This window comes from Labeo rohita, chromosome 7 (assembly GCF_022985175.1).
Source record: "Labeo rohita strain BAU-BD-2019 chromosome 7, IGBB_LRoh.1.0, whole genome shotgun sequence".
Lineage (NCBI taxonomy): Eukaryota > Metazoa > Chordata > Actinopteri > Cypriniformes > Cyprinidae > Labeo > Labeo rohita.
Window position 1 is genome coordinate 3,911,300 of NC_066875.1, and position 16,707 is coordinate 3,928,006.

The 16,707-nt window shown below is 36.6% G+C and overlaps 1 protein-coding gene across 1 annotated transcript; it reads left to right on the plus strand.

Moving 5' to 3' along the window:
• Nucleotides 1–2,967: 2,967 nt before the first annotated feature.
• lgi2a (leucine-rich repeat LGI family, member 2a) lies at nt 2,968–12,901 on the plus strand. Its single transcript, XM_051116242.1, has 8 exons — nt 2,968–3,477; nt 3,660–3,731; nt 6,949–7,020; nt 8,003–8,074; nt 8,170–8,241; nt 8,400–8,569; nt 10,540–10,704; nt 10,786–12,901. The coding sequence occupies exons 1-8, from the start codon at nt 3,254–3,256 to the stop codon at nt 11,601–11,603; spliced, it is 1,665 nt and encodes a 554-aa protein (XP_050972199.1). The 5' UTR covers nt 2,968–3,253; the 3' UTR covers nt 11,604–12,901.
• Nucleotides 12,902–16,707: the final 3,806 nt, after the last annotated feature.

Genomic DNA, 16,707 nt, shown 5'->3' on the forward strand with positions numbered 1-16,707 from the left:
AGTCATCAATTTTTGAGGATCGTGACTTATCACCTACTTTAACTTCAAGTGCTTTAAAAGCAATTATAGAGCAATCTGCTGACAATAGCATGCTTCCTTTCATGTTTGTTTTCTACACAGATAGAGTTAGATAATACATTGTTTTAAAAAGATGTTAGCATAGCCATTTGACAACAGCAAGACTGTCAAAACTTTGTATTGATTAACAAAATTAATGTTTAACTTGTATTCTAAAGCCCCAAATTTTTAGTAATAGAAGCTAGTAAATAAAAATAAAAGAATTAATTGTTAAATTAACCAATTACTAATAATTAAATAGAAAAAAATAAATAATTAAAAATTAAATTAAAATAACTAATAGTGATTAATGTTAAGATACTGTAAAAAGTTATTTTTCAAAGCTGTAAATAAAACAGATTACTGAAGTGTTTTACAAAATTTCAGTTTTCCTTCAGTTTTTAATTTAATTAATTTCTTTCTAATTCTTTATGAATTTTGAAATTTCTGACTGAAAAATTTTCACCACCATTTTTTTTTCACTGTACCTTTTTTAAAAGAAAGGAAACAAAATAAATCTATAGCAAAGCAGTTTCCTTGACGCCACAGAAGTTCTTCAAATGCAGTAATTGTAGGCTAGACATAGCATGTAATATTTTTGAAAAAAGGACAGTACTTTTGCATTTTAATTGTTCATCAAATCAGTTTATTTTAAATAATTTAAAATAGTGCTGTCAAACAATTAATCGCAATTAATTGCATCCAAAATAAAAGTTTTTGTTTACATAATATATGTGTGTGTACTGTGTAAATTTATTGTATGTATATATAAAGAAACACACATACAGTATATATTTTGGAAATATTTACAAGTATTTACATGTATATATTTATTACATATAATTTATATTATAAATATATTTACTGTTTTTCACATTTGCTAAAACACTAAACCCCATTCTCAATAGCCTAGACCAGTTCGTCAAATAAATCACTCTTTCTGCAAAACTTTAAACAAGTTTAGTCATTGTGTGTGCATTTCTCATTTGTTTTTGGTATATTCACCAAACTTGATTGGTGTGATTTCTTTTGACTGCGTGTATGTTTATGTAATTTTTTTTATTGCCAAATAATTACTATATACAGTAAACATTTTTTTTTTTTTGTAACTAGATGCACTGGACACTGTGTTTTCCATATTTTGATCTGTAGTGCGCATAGTATTGACTAATATATGTGTATGATCTGAAAGCTTTGTTTTATTTTGAGTGCAGGTGAAATTGTTTTGAGGTGATTGTTTGATTTTGCCAGAAAAGTCAGGGGTTCTGTGAATTTAGTTTGAACATTTGGATTTGTGTTTAAGGTTTTGAGAAAATAAGTGATGGTTTTAAAAAATGTGCAATTCAGAAAAACTGTAATATATAAATATTTTTTCTTAAATACATGCATGTGTGTGTATTTATACACACACACACACACACACACACACACACACACACAATAAATATACACCGTAAGCACATATTATGTAAACAAAAACATTTATTTTGGATATGATTAATCGTCATTAATCATTTGACAGAACTAATTTAAAAAGATATTACAGTCCCCTAAATGTAATGTTGCATTTATACTTAAGCTGTGTGTCTGGCTATATTTTTATACTATAGCCAACCCTGTTAAAAGACAAACAGTTAACCAGCCTTAGCTGGTTTTAGCTGGTCTCCCAGCTTGGCCAGGCTGGGAAGTGGCCAAAACCCCTCTACAACCAGCCTACTGACCAGCTATGAGTCATAATTTGCCTCATGCAGTGCAACACATCTCCTTCACATAGAGTTGATCAGGTTGTTGATTGTGGCCTGTGAAATGTTGGTCCACTCCTCTTCAATGGCTGTGCAAAGTTGCTGGATATTGGCAGGAACTGGAACACGCTGTTCTATACGCCGATCCAGAGCATCCCAAACATGCTCAATGGGTGACATGTCCGGTGAGTATACTGGCCATGCAAGAACTGGGATTTTTTCAGCTTCCAAGAATTGTGTACAGATCCTTGCAACATGGGGCCGTGCATTATCGTGCTGCAACGTGAGATGATGGTCGTGGATGAATGGCACAACAATGGGCCGCAGGATCTCGTCACGGTATGTCTGTGCATTCAAAATGCCATCAATAAAATGCACCTGTGTTCGTTGTCCATAACATACGCCTGCCCATACCATAACCCCACCGCCACCATGGGCCACTCGATCCACAACGTCAGCAAACCGCTCACCCACACGACGCCATACACGCTGTCTGCCATCTGCCCTGTACAGTGAAAACCGAGGTTCATTCCGTGAAAAGAACACCTCTCCAAAGTGCCATCAAATGTGAGCATTTGCCCACTCAAGTCAGTTACGACGACGAACTGCAGTCAGGTCGAGACCCCGATGAGGATGACGAACATGCAGATGAGCTTCCCTGAGACGGTTTATGACAGTTTGTGCAGACATTCTTTGGTTATGCAAACCGATTGTTGCAGCAGCTGTCCGGGTTGCTGGTCTCAGACGATCTTGGAGGTGAAGACGCTGGATGTGGAGGTCCTGGGCTGGTGTGGTTACCAGTGGTCTGCGGTTGTGAGGCCGGTTGGATGTACTGCCAAATTCTCTGAAACGCCTTTGGAGACGACTTATGGTAGAGAAATGAACATTCAAGTTACAGGCAACAGCTGTGGTGGACATTCCTGCAGTCACATGCCAATTGCACGCTCCCTCAAAACTTGCGACATCCATGGCATTGTGCTGTGTGATAAAACATTTTAAAGTGGCCTTTTTTTGTGTCCAGCCTAAGGCACACCTGTGCAATAATCATGCTGTCTAATCAGCATCTTGATATGCCACACCTGTGAGGTGGATGGATTATCTCGGCAAAGGAGAAGTGCTCACTAACACAGATTTTAGATTTGTGAACAATAATTAAGAGAATTAGGCCTTTTGTGTATATAGAAAAAGTCTTAAATCTTTGAGTTCAGCTCATGAAAAATGGGAGCAAAAACAAAAGTGTTGCGTTTATAATTTTGGTCAGTGTATATCAGGATTCCTGACTGAGCATTTGCTATACAGAGTATATGCTATAACAATAATCATCATCGAGGCTGTTTAACCAGCATCCGCCGTTACTGGGCGCCCTAATAAATAAATAAGTCTTGAGAGGAGAGAGCTGCAGCCGAACTGCTGATGTCAGGAGCTTCAGTGCTGCATTTCATGCTGCAGGGTGGATGACGGCGACGGCGAGCTTCTCCGGATTCACACATGCGAGCCTGACGAACAATATGCGGAACGTCGTGATCATATCGGCGCTGGTTTTGTGCCTGGCGCCGTTGGGGAACGCGGGGAAAAAGGTTTTTAAATGTCCGTCCTCGTGTAGCTGCTCCAAGGAGTCTATTATCTGCGTCGGGTCTTCGTATGTCCCGCGATTCATTCCCAACGATGTCAGTTCACTGTAAGTCTACACAAGCTTCTGCATTAGATCAGTTAGTAAGATACGCTCGTGCGTGAATGTGGAAATATCGCATTTCAGGAGCAGTGCTGCTCATATTCAGTCATACTATTATAATGTATGTAACAGGCTTTTGTTTTGTATCAGGCTTGTCATGAATGTGTCATATGACTGGTGTTTTGCAGGAGTATTGTGAATGGGACCTTCTCTGAGGTCAAGGAGGCGATGTTCTCACACATACCATCCTTACAGTTACTGTAAGTGAAGCCCATCTGACTAAGCAAATGTGTATGGCATGATATTGATTCACTTTGCAAACTGTGCTTATGGTAAACTTTGCATTTGTAGAACAATTCGTAGATTTTCAGTCCTATTTGCCTTAAACCAAAATCTTTCACTTTACCTGAAAAGAAAACTGTGGATTAAAAAATATTTTATTGATATTGTTATTTTTGCATTTGCATGGTTTTGCAAAAAGAAAATGCCTACCAAATTATGACAGTTTTACCAAAATATCTACCAGATCTACTAAAAAAAATCCAGTTTTGCACAGTAGTGTTGAATAACCTCAGAAACAAACTGCTTTCTGAATTAAATTAGCTGACTAATGTAAGATTGGAGAATATTTTGGTCTGTACAATAATGCATTTAGCCATTAAGTAGGAATCTTGTTGCTATCGAGGCATATTGAACAATTTATTAAACACGTTTTGTCCCCAGTTATTTAGCGCTGGAATCTAGTGTACTCCTTAACTAAACACTCAAAGGTGATAGATGATAAATAGAAATCATCTCTAGCTATTTAAAAAGTTATGGCACAGTTGCTGCATTTGCCGTAAACCAAAATCTTTTGCTGATTATCTGTCCCATTTTACCTGAAAAGAAAAAAACTGTAGATTAAAAACATGCATGCATTGTATTGCATTTTTGTTTGCATGGTATTGCAAAAAGAAAATGCCTACCAAACTATGCCAGTTCTACCAAAAACTGTCAATTTTTGCACAGTAGTGTTGAATAACCTTAAAAACAGACTGCTTCCTGAATTAAATTAGCTGTATAACATAAGTTTGGCTTGTGCAATAATGCATTCAGCCATTAAGTTGAAATTTTGTTTCTTAAGAGGCAGTTTGAACAATTTATTAAACATGTTTTGTCCTTAGTTATTTAACACCGGAATCCAGTGTACTCCTCAACTAAGCACATAATAAATAATAATAATGTAATACTAATAAATAGACTGGACTTTTTCATTCACCCCTCTAGCTATTTAAAAAGTCAGGGCATATTTGCCGTAAACCAAAATCTTTAGTTGATTATCTGTCCCATTTTACCTAAAAAGAAAAACTGTGCTTTAAAAACATTTAATTTATATTAAAGAACATTTTGATAAATTTGCATGCTATTGCAAAAAAAAAAAAAAATGCTTTCCCAATTATGACAATTCTACTGAAATATCTAACAAAAAATCTACCAAATCTACCAGTTTGTATTAAATAACCTTAAAACCAGACTGCTTTCTGAATTAAATTAGCTGTCTAATGTAAGATTGGAGAATATTTTGGCTTGTACAATAATGCATTCAGCCATTAAACAGGAATCTTGTTGCTTTACAGGCATGTTGAACAATTTATTAAACATGTTTTGTCTTCAGTTATTTAACACCGGAATCCAGTGGACTCCTTAGCTAAGCGCTTGAAGGTGACAGATGATAAATAGAAAGGCATTTTTTACTCGCCCCTCTGGCTATTTAAAAAGTCAGGCCATATTTGCCGTAAACAAAATCTTTTGCTGATTATCTGTCCCATTTTACCTGAAAAGAAGTTTAATTTATATTATAGAGGCTTTTTTTTTTTTTTGATAAATTTGCAATTACATGGTATTGCAAAAAAGAAACACCTACCAAATTATGCCAATTCTACCAAAATATCTACCAAAAATGATCCAGTTTTGCACAGTAGTGTTGGATAACCTTAAAACCAGACTGCTTTCTGAATTAAATTAGCTGTGTAATGTAAGATTGGAGAATATTTTGGCCTGTAAAATAATTCATTTAGCCATTAAGTAGACATTTTGTTAAAAAAAAAAAATTAAAACATGTTTTTTCTTTAGTTATTTAGCACTGGAATCCAGTGTACTCCTCAACTAAGCACTTGAAGGTGACAGATGATAAATAGAAAGGCCTTTTTCACTCGCCCTTCTAGCTATTTAAAAAGTCAGGGCACATTTTCCGTAAACCAAAATCTTTTGCTGATTATCTATCCCATTTTAGCTGAAAAGAATAACAGTGGATTAAAAACAGTTTATTATTATTAAAGAGTGTTTTGATAGATTTGCATTTGCATGGTGTTGCAAAAAGAAAACGCCTGCCAAATGATGCCAATTCTACCAAAAATCTACCAAAAATGGTCCAGTTTTGCACAGTAGTGTTGGATAAACCAGACTGCTTTCTGAATTAAATTAGCTGTCTAATGTAAGATTGGGGAATATTTTGGCCAATACAATAATGCATTCAGCCATTAAGTAGGAATCTTGTTGCTTTAGAGGCACGTTGAACAATTTATTAAACATGCGTTTTGTCCTCAGCACTGGAATCCAGTGTACTCCTCAACTAAGCACTTGAAGGTGACAGATGATAAATAGAAAGGCCTTTTTCACTCTCCCTTCTAGCTATTTAAAAAGTCAGGGCACATTTTCCGTAAACCAAAATCTTTTGCTGATTATCTGTCCCATTTTACCTGAAAAGAAGAACTGTGGATTAAAAACAGTTTAATTTATATTAAATAGTGTGCTTTGATAGATTTTGCATTTGCATGGTGTTGCAAAAAGAAAACGCCTGCCAAATGATGCCAGTTCTACCAAAATATCTAACAAAAATGGTCCAGTTTTGCACAGTAGTTTTGCATAACCTTAAAACAGACTGCTTTCTGAATTAAATTAGCTGTGTAATATAAGATTGGAGAATATTTTGGCCTGTACAATAATGCATTCAGCCATTAAGTAGAAATGTTTTTTCTTTAGTTATTTAGCACTGGAATCCAGTGTGCTCCTCAAATAAGCACTTGAAGGTGACAGATGATAAATAGAAAGGCCTTTTTCACTCGCCCCTCTAGCTATTTAAAAAGTCAGGGCACATTTGCTTCCAGATAGTGACAGTTTTCCTCCCGTTCCCCTTTTGACACTGAGAACACCGTGACTCTGTTGACTTTTCCATGCTGTCATTGGCATATTGCAGGATGTCAGCGATTTGATACACTGACATAGAGATATAGAGAAATATGCGCCTGTCCCGGCACTCATTGACAGTGACAGGGCACTTTCTTGTCACAATTCTGTATTGTTAAAGGCGGTATATAAATAAAGGTGATTTGACTTTCTGGCAAGTGTATTGCACTGCAGTGTAAACACACAGCCTGACTTGTTATAATTACAACGATAATGAACGTTGGGAATGATTATGGCTGTAAACTCTGACAGGTTGCTGAACTCCAATGCCCTCACTACAATAAGAGATGATGCATTTTCTGGCCTCCCACACCTGGAGTACCTGTAAGTTTTCTTTAATTGGTATTTTACTCTTTTAACAAGTCATATGTTTATTGATAAAAATGTCTATTGCAGTAATGTTGCTGTAGGAATGGAAGGATTAAGTGTTTTTAAAGAAATAGTTTACCAAAAATTACAGTTTGCTTAACATTTACTCATGAGTTTGTTTCTTCCTGGTAACAGATTTGGAGAAATTCAGCTTTACTTTAATTGCTCACCAATGGATCCCCTGTAGTGACTGGGTGCCAACAGAATGAGAGTCCAAACAGCTGATAAAAACATTACAATAATCTACAAGTAATCCACAACACTCCAGTCCATCAGTGGACGTCTTGTGAAGCCAAAAGCTGCATGTTAGTAATAAACAAATCCATCAAGACGTTTTTAATACCCAACTCTTGCTTCTGGCTGAAACATGAGTCCTCTATCCATAATATTCTTTCTACTGTAAAAAAAGTAGTCTTGTCTGAATTAGGAGAGAAATATGCACAAATTAAACACTGTTAATAAGCAAAATATGGATTTGTTTTTTTACAAACATGTAGCTTTCTGCTTCACAAGATGTTAATTGGTGGACTGAAGTGGTATAGATTATTGTGATGATTTTATGGACTCTCATTCTGACGGCACCCATTCACTGCAGAGGATCCATTGGTGAGCAAGTAACGTGATGCTACATTTCTCCAAATCTGCTCCAAAACTCATCTACATCTTGGATGGTACATCTTTAAGTATACTCTTTATTTAAGCAAAAAACATATTGGGAAGCTGCGAGTTTTGAATGTTTATATATTGCAAATGAAACAAATTCTTTTAAATTCTTTTGAGTTTATAGTTCAAAATGTTTTATACACATATTTAATAGAAATTAATTTATTGTTTTAATGGTTGCTTCAGTTAATCATACTGGTTCCTTTTCACATACTTTTCACTGACAATCACCATTTATTTACTTTCTACTCTTCATTTTCTCCCAATTCTTCAGGTTTATCGAAAACAACAAGATTGAAACAACATCAAAATACTCTTTCAGAGGACTTAGGGATTTGACTCATCTGTACGTTACTTTTAATCTTATTAAGTGAAAATACAGTACATTTGCCAATTATTTGCTTGGTACTTTACTCTAAAGTGTTGCTGTATCCCTCACAGGTCTTTGGCAAACAACAACATTAAAGCTTTACCCAGAGATCTTTTCATTGATCTGGACTCATTGATAGAGCTGTGAGTCTGAGCTTCTGTAAATGCTTGTTTAGCAATAACGGTATTATAGTAGAGTGCATTGAATATGATATGATAAAATGTCTTTTTAGGCCTACAGAAATGTACACTATATAATAAGGTCAATGCTTCTTGATGTTTTCATGTATATTTCCTTGCAGAGACCTGAGGGGCAATGTCTTTGAGTGTGACTGCCGAGCGAAGTGGCTTATGATGTGGCTGAAGAGCACGAACGCCACTGTATCAGACGTCCTCTGCGCCGGTCCTGAAGAGATGAAGGGCAAACGGCTCAATGACATGGCAAGCTTACATAACGAATGCATCTCTACAGGTATGTGAATGAGCTTGTGCATGCTGGGTAGTGTTTTTGTAATATTTTTAATTAAGATTCATTAAATGAAATTGGTCCGGAGTCAAAGTTGGAAACATCTTGAAAAAAAATGTATTTTTTCCAAAAAAATTGTATGTATGCAAATTGCATAATATTCAAGGTACACCTTTTTAGTAATTGTGCAGTTAATTCTCAAATTATATTTTCAGAAAGTCCTCTCCCCAAATTTGTCACTACCAAAACATTAATATATAATTTAATAAGAAGGGTTATATTTAAATTTTGGTTTCATCCACATTGTAAATATATACTTTTTGCTATTTTATTAAAAACATTTTCATAGGTAAATTAAAAAACAAATAAATTTTTAACAATATTTCAAATGTAATTTATGAGATTTGTTGTATTTTTAATCCAGTTTTTCTTGATTCAAAATACAACACTATCATAACATCTTAGTTGATAATTCAGCATACTTTATTTTTGACAAAACATTCCATGTTTCGGTAGTGACTGCACATTTCCGGTAGTGACAGTAATGCTTTGGTACTAAAACACTACTAAAACATACTAAAATACTAGGAATTTGCATTATTGTACTAATTTTTTCCACCAAATAAAGGATTATGTGTTCCTTTTTGTCACTACCAAAACAATGATTTCAGTCATGTTTCGGCCATGACTGTTACGGTAGTGGCAATTTTATGGGATAACACCCAAAAAAACAAAGAAGTCACTACCGAAACGCCACCAGATGTTACAGTAGTGACAATTTTATGGGATAACACCCAAAAAACCAAAGAAGTCACTATCGTAACGCCACCAAATGTTACAGTAGTGACTGTTTAGGTAGTGACAATTTTATGGGATAACAACAAAAAAAAACAAAGAGTCACTACTGAAATGCCACCAAATGTTACAGAAGTGACAATTTTATGGGATTACACCCAAAAAAGCAAAGAAGTCACTACTGAAACGCCACCAAATGTTACAGTAGTGACAATTTTATGGGATAAAACCCAAAAAAACGAGGTCACTACCGAAACGCCACCAGATGTTTCGGTAGTGACTTTTATGGTAGTGATGATTTTATGGGATAACACCCCAAAAAGCAAAGACGTCACTACCGAAATGCCACCAAATGTTACAGTAGTGACAATTTTATGGGATAACACCTAAAAACACAAAGAAGTCACTACCGAAATGCCACCAAATGTTTCGGTAGTGACCTTTATGGTAGTGATGGTTTTATCGGATAACACCCCAAAAAACAAAAACAAAGATGTCACTACAGAAATACCACCAAATGTTTCGGTAGTGACTGTTATGGTAGTGACAATTTTTTAATGGGATAACCGCAGAGAAGTCACTTCCGAAATGCCACCAAATGTTTTGGTAGTGACAATTTTAGATACTTTTGAACCTAGCTCAAAGATGCTAATCAGCACATGGTTAGCTAGCACTGTTCTGAACAGTTGTACACATATAAAAACTAAATGTTGGAATAATGTATGGAATGACTCCCAATAAATTATGATTTTATATATATTAAGCTTACTGATATTTTAAATATTATTGTGGGTTTCAACAGATAATAGAAGGATCTTAGTAAACATCTAAGATTTGCATAATTAACTGCTTTTTTAATGTGGTTTTGGTTGTGGGACAGCAGTTTGCACCAGTTCTGCAGAATGGCTCATCCATCCTTGTTTCGGTTTTTCCTTTTGAATGACTAATATAGACACCACTGGCTTTTGTTGCGCTTTAGTTCTTTGAAGTCGGCTTGGTGCATCCCAGCTTTCAGAGATGATGGATTGGGATATATTTGTTTACCAGTCACATATATCTGAACCTATTTCAATGACATCTATCATGTCTTACAAAGAATACTTTCCTTGGTTATCAAATTAGGGTTTTCATACATCAGTTATGAGAGTTACTAAGATGCGTTTTTACCATGTGTTGTCCAGATTTCATTCCTCTCCACTCTGTGTCTACTGAGTCTTTGTCTGTGGACACGTTCTCCCACAAGAACGACGTGTACGTGGCCATCGCTGCTCCCAACATAGAGAGCTGCATGGTGCTCCAGTGGGACCACATTGAGATGAACTTCAGGACTTACGACAACATCACAGGTACAGTCTTGGTGATATCATGATATGAACGATGTGTATAGCCAAAAAATTCTCACGCAGTGTGTTTTCTTTTAATCTCAGGTCAATCCATTGTTGGCTGCAAGTCTGTGATCATCCAGGACCAGGTGTTTGTCATCGTTGCGCAACTCTTTGGTGGTTCCCACATCTACAAGTTTGATGAAGACCAAAGCAAGTTCACAAAGTTCCAGGACATTGAGGTATCCAAGATTTCCAAGCCGAATGACATCGAGGCCTTTCAGATCGGCAACGACTGGTTCTTCATCATCGCTGACAGCTCGAAGGCTGGTCTTTCCACCCTCTACAAATGGAACGACAAGGGTTTCTACTCCTACCAGTCGCTTCACGAATGGTTTCGTGATACCGATGCAGAGTTTGTGAATTTGGATGGCAAGGCCCATCTTATCCTAGCGAGCCGTTCCCAAGTACCGGTCATCTACCAGTGGAGCAGGAGCACTCAGAAGTTCGCTTTGCAAGGGGAGATCCCAAATATGGAAGACGTAGTCGCTGTCAAGGCCTTCTGGATCAAGGAGGATCTTTATCTGGCCATGACCCGATACATCGGCGACTCCAAAGTCTTGCATTGGACCGCTAAGGAGTTCTCCGAGGTTCAGGCCCTTCCTTCGAGAGGGTCCATGATCCTGCAGCCGTTTTCCTTCAAAGAAAGGTACTACTTGGCTCTGGGAAGCGACTACACCTTCTCGCAGGTCTATCTGTGGGATGCCGAGGAGAAGGTTTTTGAGCGTTTCAAGGAAGTCTACATCCAGGCTCCACGTTCCTTCACTGTGGTCTCCACCGACCGGAGGGACTTTGTATTTGCCTCCAGTTTTAAGGGCAACACACAGATCTTTGAGCATATCATCATTGATCTGAGCCTTTGAGTGCTGTTTTGGACACAGTCGCAGTTAAGGCACGTCAGCAACCCCTCCTTTAGCAGCTGGACATTTTCTGGAGTGAGTTTTAAGACGAGGGAGGCCTGGGAGGAGATATGGCATTATCAGGTTCACAGTAATAAGTATTACATCATGCATCTGTGTAGTTTTACATAGATTCTGGTAGGGCCTTGACATTTTTTTTTTTGTTTTAATATATTAGAATTGTTATATAATATATAGAACATTTCCTCAGCCCTGCTGAATCAGAGGACATTTCTTCCAAACGTACAGTGCATGGACTGTGGAAAAAGAGTTGCACTTGTCACCTGTAACTACCTAAATCACTCTACATAATGATATATACTGTAACTCTGAGAGCCTTTCAAAACTTTGGATGCAACAGCTGATACCATGCATGATGTGGCTGCAACAACACTGAAAATAAAAAATACAATTTTTAGAGCAGGCATGCAGATCAAATAGCGATACAGGTGACAAATGCAGTCTAATTATCTTTAGAGACATTTTACCTCATTTTTCAATATTTATTTAAATCATATCTCTCTTTTGGTCAGTGGACTAAGTTGTTATGTCCATTAAAATGAATCGCCTCTGTCATATTTATCAGGACCTGTTCAGAGTTTAACTTAACAGAATCAAAACGTACATTTCAGTTGTGTGGTTTTAGGCAGAAATGTGTGTGTTTATGTGGTTGGTTGTAATGAAATCAAAAACAAAGCCTTTTGTTAAGATAAAAATCATCTATGCTTCAATACAGGGAAATTGTCAAAAGCACAAACCTTTAAAATGATCATACGTCTGTTAATACAGAAAGTGACTTAATCTTACTCATTACAACTTCAAGAATGTGGTAAACATTGGAGATATATTGTGCAATGAATGTAAAAAGCTTTTTATTTCAAGTACTAGTGACGAATGTTAAATGTCTTATGACTTGTTTTGATAACAAGTGTGTTAAAATAAGAACCTCATTTCCTCACTGTTTTGCAAGCTGGGATACAGAGAGAACAACACAATCCTAAATAATGACTGCAGCCTGCAAACGCATGATATTCAGCTATTAATATTCAATACCTTAATCTTATTTAAAAAAAAAAAAAAAAGAAAAATCAAAGAACTCTTACTTGATCATATAATGTCCTTATTCATACCGGTTTTAGCTTAATGTGATATGCAAAAAACAGAATTTTAATTTTTTAAATCATTGTTTTTTTTATTCTCATTTGTTGAATGTTAGACATGTTTTTGAATACTACTGTAAATAAATGCTTATGAACACTGATTATCATTTGATTGTTAATTCACAACACATCTGGTTTTGAAAGAATGAAAAATGGTTAGAAAGATGGTTAGCCACCTTGGAAAGGGGGTGATTTTGATATTATCAAAGTGACATTGAATAACATTACACTGGTTTTGCCACATACATTCATTTTGAGTCAGTGATTAGCCTAGCGCATATTAAGCACAGTTGCTTTTCTGAGTTTTTAGGATGCTGTTCAAACTAGGCATATTGTAGCATCAGCTGTAGTATTAGCTACAGCACGTTGCAACCACTTGACCTTTTGGGGGCTTCTTCCATAAACTTTGTTCCTGAAGTAGGCGTGGGATGGATGACGTGGACAGTGTGGAAGAACGAGGAAATTATAGTGTGACCATTTTATCGGATAACGGACACATCAAGGTCGGTCTCAACGGTGCAGATACCAGTACGATAGGCCTAACTGTACGAATGTAAAGTTTTGAGACGTCTTATAATTCAACAGGTAGGCTAATCTTAACTATTTAACCTGTTATTTGACAGCCGTAATTTTTAGCATTTAATCAAGCAATAGCAATCACACATCATTGTCAGTCTCCACAACTTTACATTTTGTCACGACGTCATGTAAACCTGTCAAATTTACATAAGCGCGTTGATATCGACCAAATATTTCTAATAAAATTATTAATATCAAAAGTAAAGATTAAAGAATTGGTTACTGAGAAAAAAAAAACATTGTGTACATTGTGTTAGGCTCAGGGGAATACACTGGGCCATAACAATCGATTGATCCAAAATGAATTTTTGTTCCACTTAACATGTAGAGTTGTTTGATCTTCATATCAGTGTTGGAAAATAAGATAAAGTCAAGATCATTTTTACACTTTTTAAACTTACACTGATGATGTAGAGTAAACGGATTTCGCAGTAAATTATTTAATTTTCAGCAACAACAAAAAGTGTTTTAAAGCTTGTTGTTTTGTAGAACATTAGGGGAGAGCGGGGACGAAAGCAACAAAGCTACTTCTCAGAGCCTGGACTAAATTTGCTTTCCAAGCTATGACAGCAAGTTCAGCAGCAACCCTTGGTGGGACTGAGAAATGTCGTGTCGTGACGTGACGTGACGTGATTTCGTCATTGTTTCCGGTTAAATCCAGAAAGCAGTTTTCGAAAACAATAGCTGTGTCTCATTTCGAAGGATGCGCCCTCCGGAGGTCGTATCCTTTGGAGGTCGCATCCTCTGTAGGATGCGTATGCGGAGTGTCCTCAAGCCTAGAAATAAATGAGATGGCCTTCGTAGGACGGACGGAAAAGGAAAAAGAAAGTATCACGTTGCTATGACAACACACTAACAGTCTACACTGGACTCCACAATGTTTGTCACGCTGCGGCCGCCTAGTTGCTCTCTAACACTAAATAAATAAAGGCAAATTATTTCTAAACTTGGAAAGTAATTTGAAAAGAAAGTGTTTTTTACTTGTTTTATTTTATTGCATATTTGAGGAGCTGCAGCATAAGTACAACTGACATCTGTTCCAGAAAAAAAGGAGAAGAAAAAAGGAGGACAGAAATGTATTAGTTTTACTTTTTATATTTAAACACCACATCGTCGCTTGCGTTTACATCTGCCAGCATCGCGATTTATTTTCAAATAAACGACCGTTGCTTACGAGGACGCAAAGAATTTTGGGTTATCTGTAGCAGCGAAGGATACACCGCATGTATCCTCCGAATTCCTGTGAAAGAAGGACGCATTCGAAGGTCGCATTTGGAGTGTCCTACTTGCTTTTCTGAAATGAGACAGCCTTTATGACGTATGTAGCCTTCGAATGCAGCCTCCGGAGGGTGCATCCTTCGTAATGAGACACAGCTGATAAGTGTGTTCGACTTAACGCAGCGCTGCGCAGCTTGATCAAATTCTGACTAGAAGCAGTGCATGCCGGTTAGAAATTTTGTCCGACTTGAGGCGGCGCCGACGCCTCGTGACTGTCACGTGTGGCATCAAAGTACCGCAATAGTGATTCGAGAGCAGCGACTGACTCAGCCTGCGCAGTTTCTCCAGAGCGGCTGCAGGAGCTCTGATGACCACATAGCTGTTTCACGATTGGCCAGATTCACCGCATGACAACGATCACATGTGTTTCGGGTTTATTCTAACATCCTCAAGTCCGATAACGCTGACAAATCTGTGTTTTTAGAACAGTAAAAGTGTTTTTACTGTAGTCGCAACGTTATATTGAGTCACATTTATCATAAAACACTGATAAAAGCATATATAACCCCACTTTATTAGTACTGAAATAGTATATGTGTATGTTGACCATTATTCTTGTTCAGATGTCGCTGTATAATTAGGGGTGGAGCCGAACCCGAATACGGTATTCGGAAAGGCACAAATAGCGTGTTTTTTACAAATACTTATTTCGAACAAATACTCAAAAAAATATTTGTATTCGGGAACAAGAAAAACTTTATATCAAAAAGCTGCGTTTCCTCGTGAGACTGCAGTGCATGCCCGCATGAGCGAGTGAGTGAGTGACATTCAGGAGTCGGAGGGGTTGGGGGCAGGGCTCGAAATTGCGACCGTTTTGGTCGCATACCCACTGAGCAAAAGTACGTCCAAACGACGTCATTTCAACGTCTTTGTCGGACGTTGAAATGACCTCCCCTGAAGAGCCAGAATGAAAGTTTTTACAACGTCTTTTCATGACGTCTTCTGGACGTCCAATATTGACGTTCACAGGACGTCTCTAGAAGGTTAAAATTTAGTTCAGATCTGGTCATTGTGGACGTATTTTCAACGTCTTATAAGGTCAACTGCAGTCTCATTTAGATGTCATTTATACTGTTTCTGGACATAATATATACACTCTTAGGCTGCATTCAAGTAAAAATCATGTTTATTTTATTATAATTTTTATTTGTACTTGTAAACAAACTTACAGACACAGTGTACAAAAACCATGAAAACATTTATTTAAAATTTAATTAAAAATAAATATTAATTGTAATGAATGAGTAAAAGTACGTCCAAACGACGTCATTTCAACGTCTTTGTGGGACGTTGAAATGACGTCCCCTGAAAAGCCAGAATGAAAGTTTTTACAACGTCTTTTTATGACGTCTTCTGGACGTCCAATATTGACGTTCACAGGACGTCTCTAGAAGGTTAAAATTCAGTGGATAACAACAGTAACAAATAACATACAAAACATACATTATGTTCACCTTTTGGAGCTGAACTTGGGGGGAAAAAACGTCTAATTCTGACACAAGAGAAGGTTAAAACCTTCTGTACATACTATATACAATACATCTTTTCAACCACATTATAATCATTATTTCTGTGTAACAGACATTTAAGTAACAGAAGTACTGGGATTAAAGTTTATAGTTAGGGTATAAACACTTATTTTCTACAGTAGCGATCAAAACGAAACTATCTTGTATGTATAGTAACGCTAATCTTCTTCCGCCAGGAGGTGGCGACAACTGCCCGTTTAAAACATGTAATTGAATCATTCTTTCAGGAGATTTCAATAGTCAAACAAGTCTTAATGAAGTGAGACACTGACTCCTTTCAATGAATGTTTTTTTTTTTGTTTGTTTGTTTGTTTGTTTAAATGAATATGTTTTTAAAAGACTTAAGCAATGAACAGTTTGTCAAACCCACTAGTAAATTATGTTATTTAGTTTAGTTTTCTAATCTTTTTTCTCCAGAATCGTGATCTCCAAATTATTAAAAACTGGGATTTGCAATTCATCCAGAATCGTGAAGCTCTTGTCTAAATGTTGTTTATTACTGCATATAATTCCATTACAATG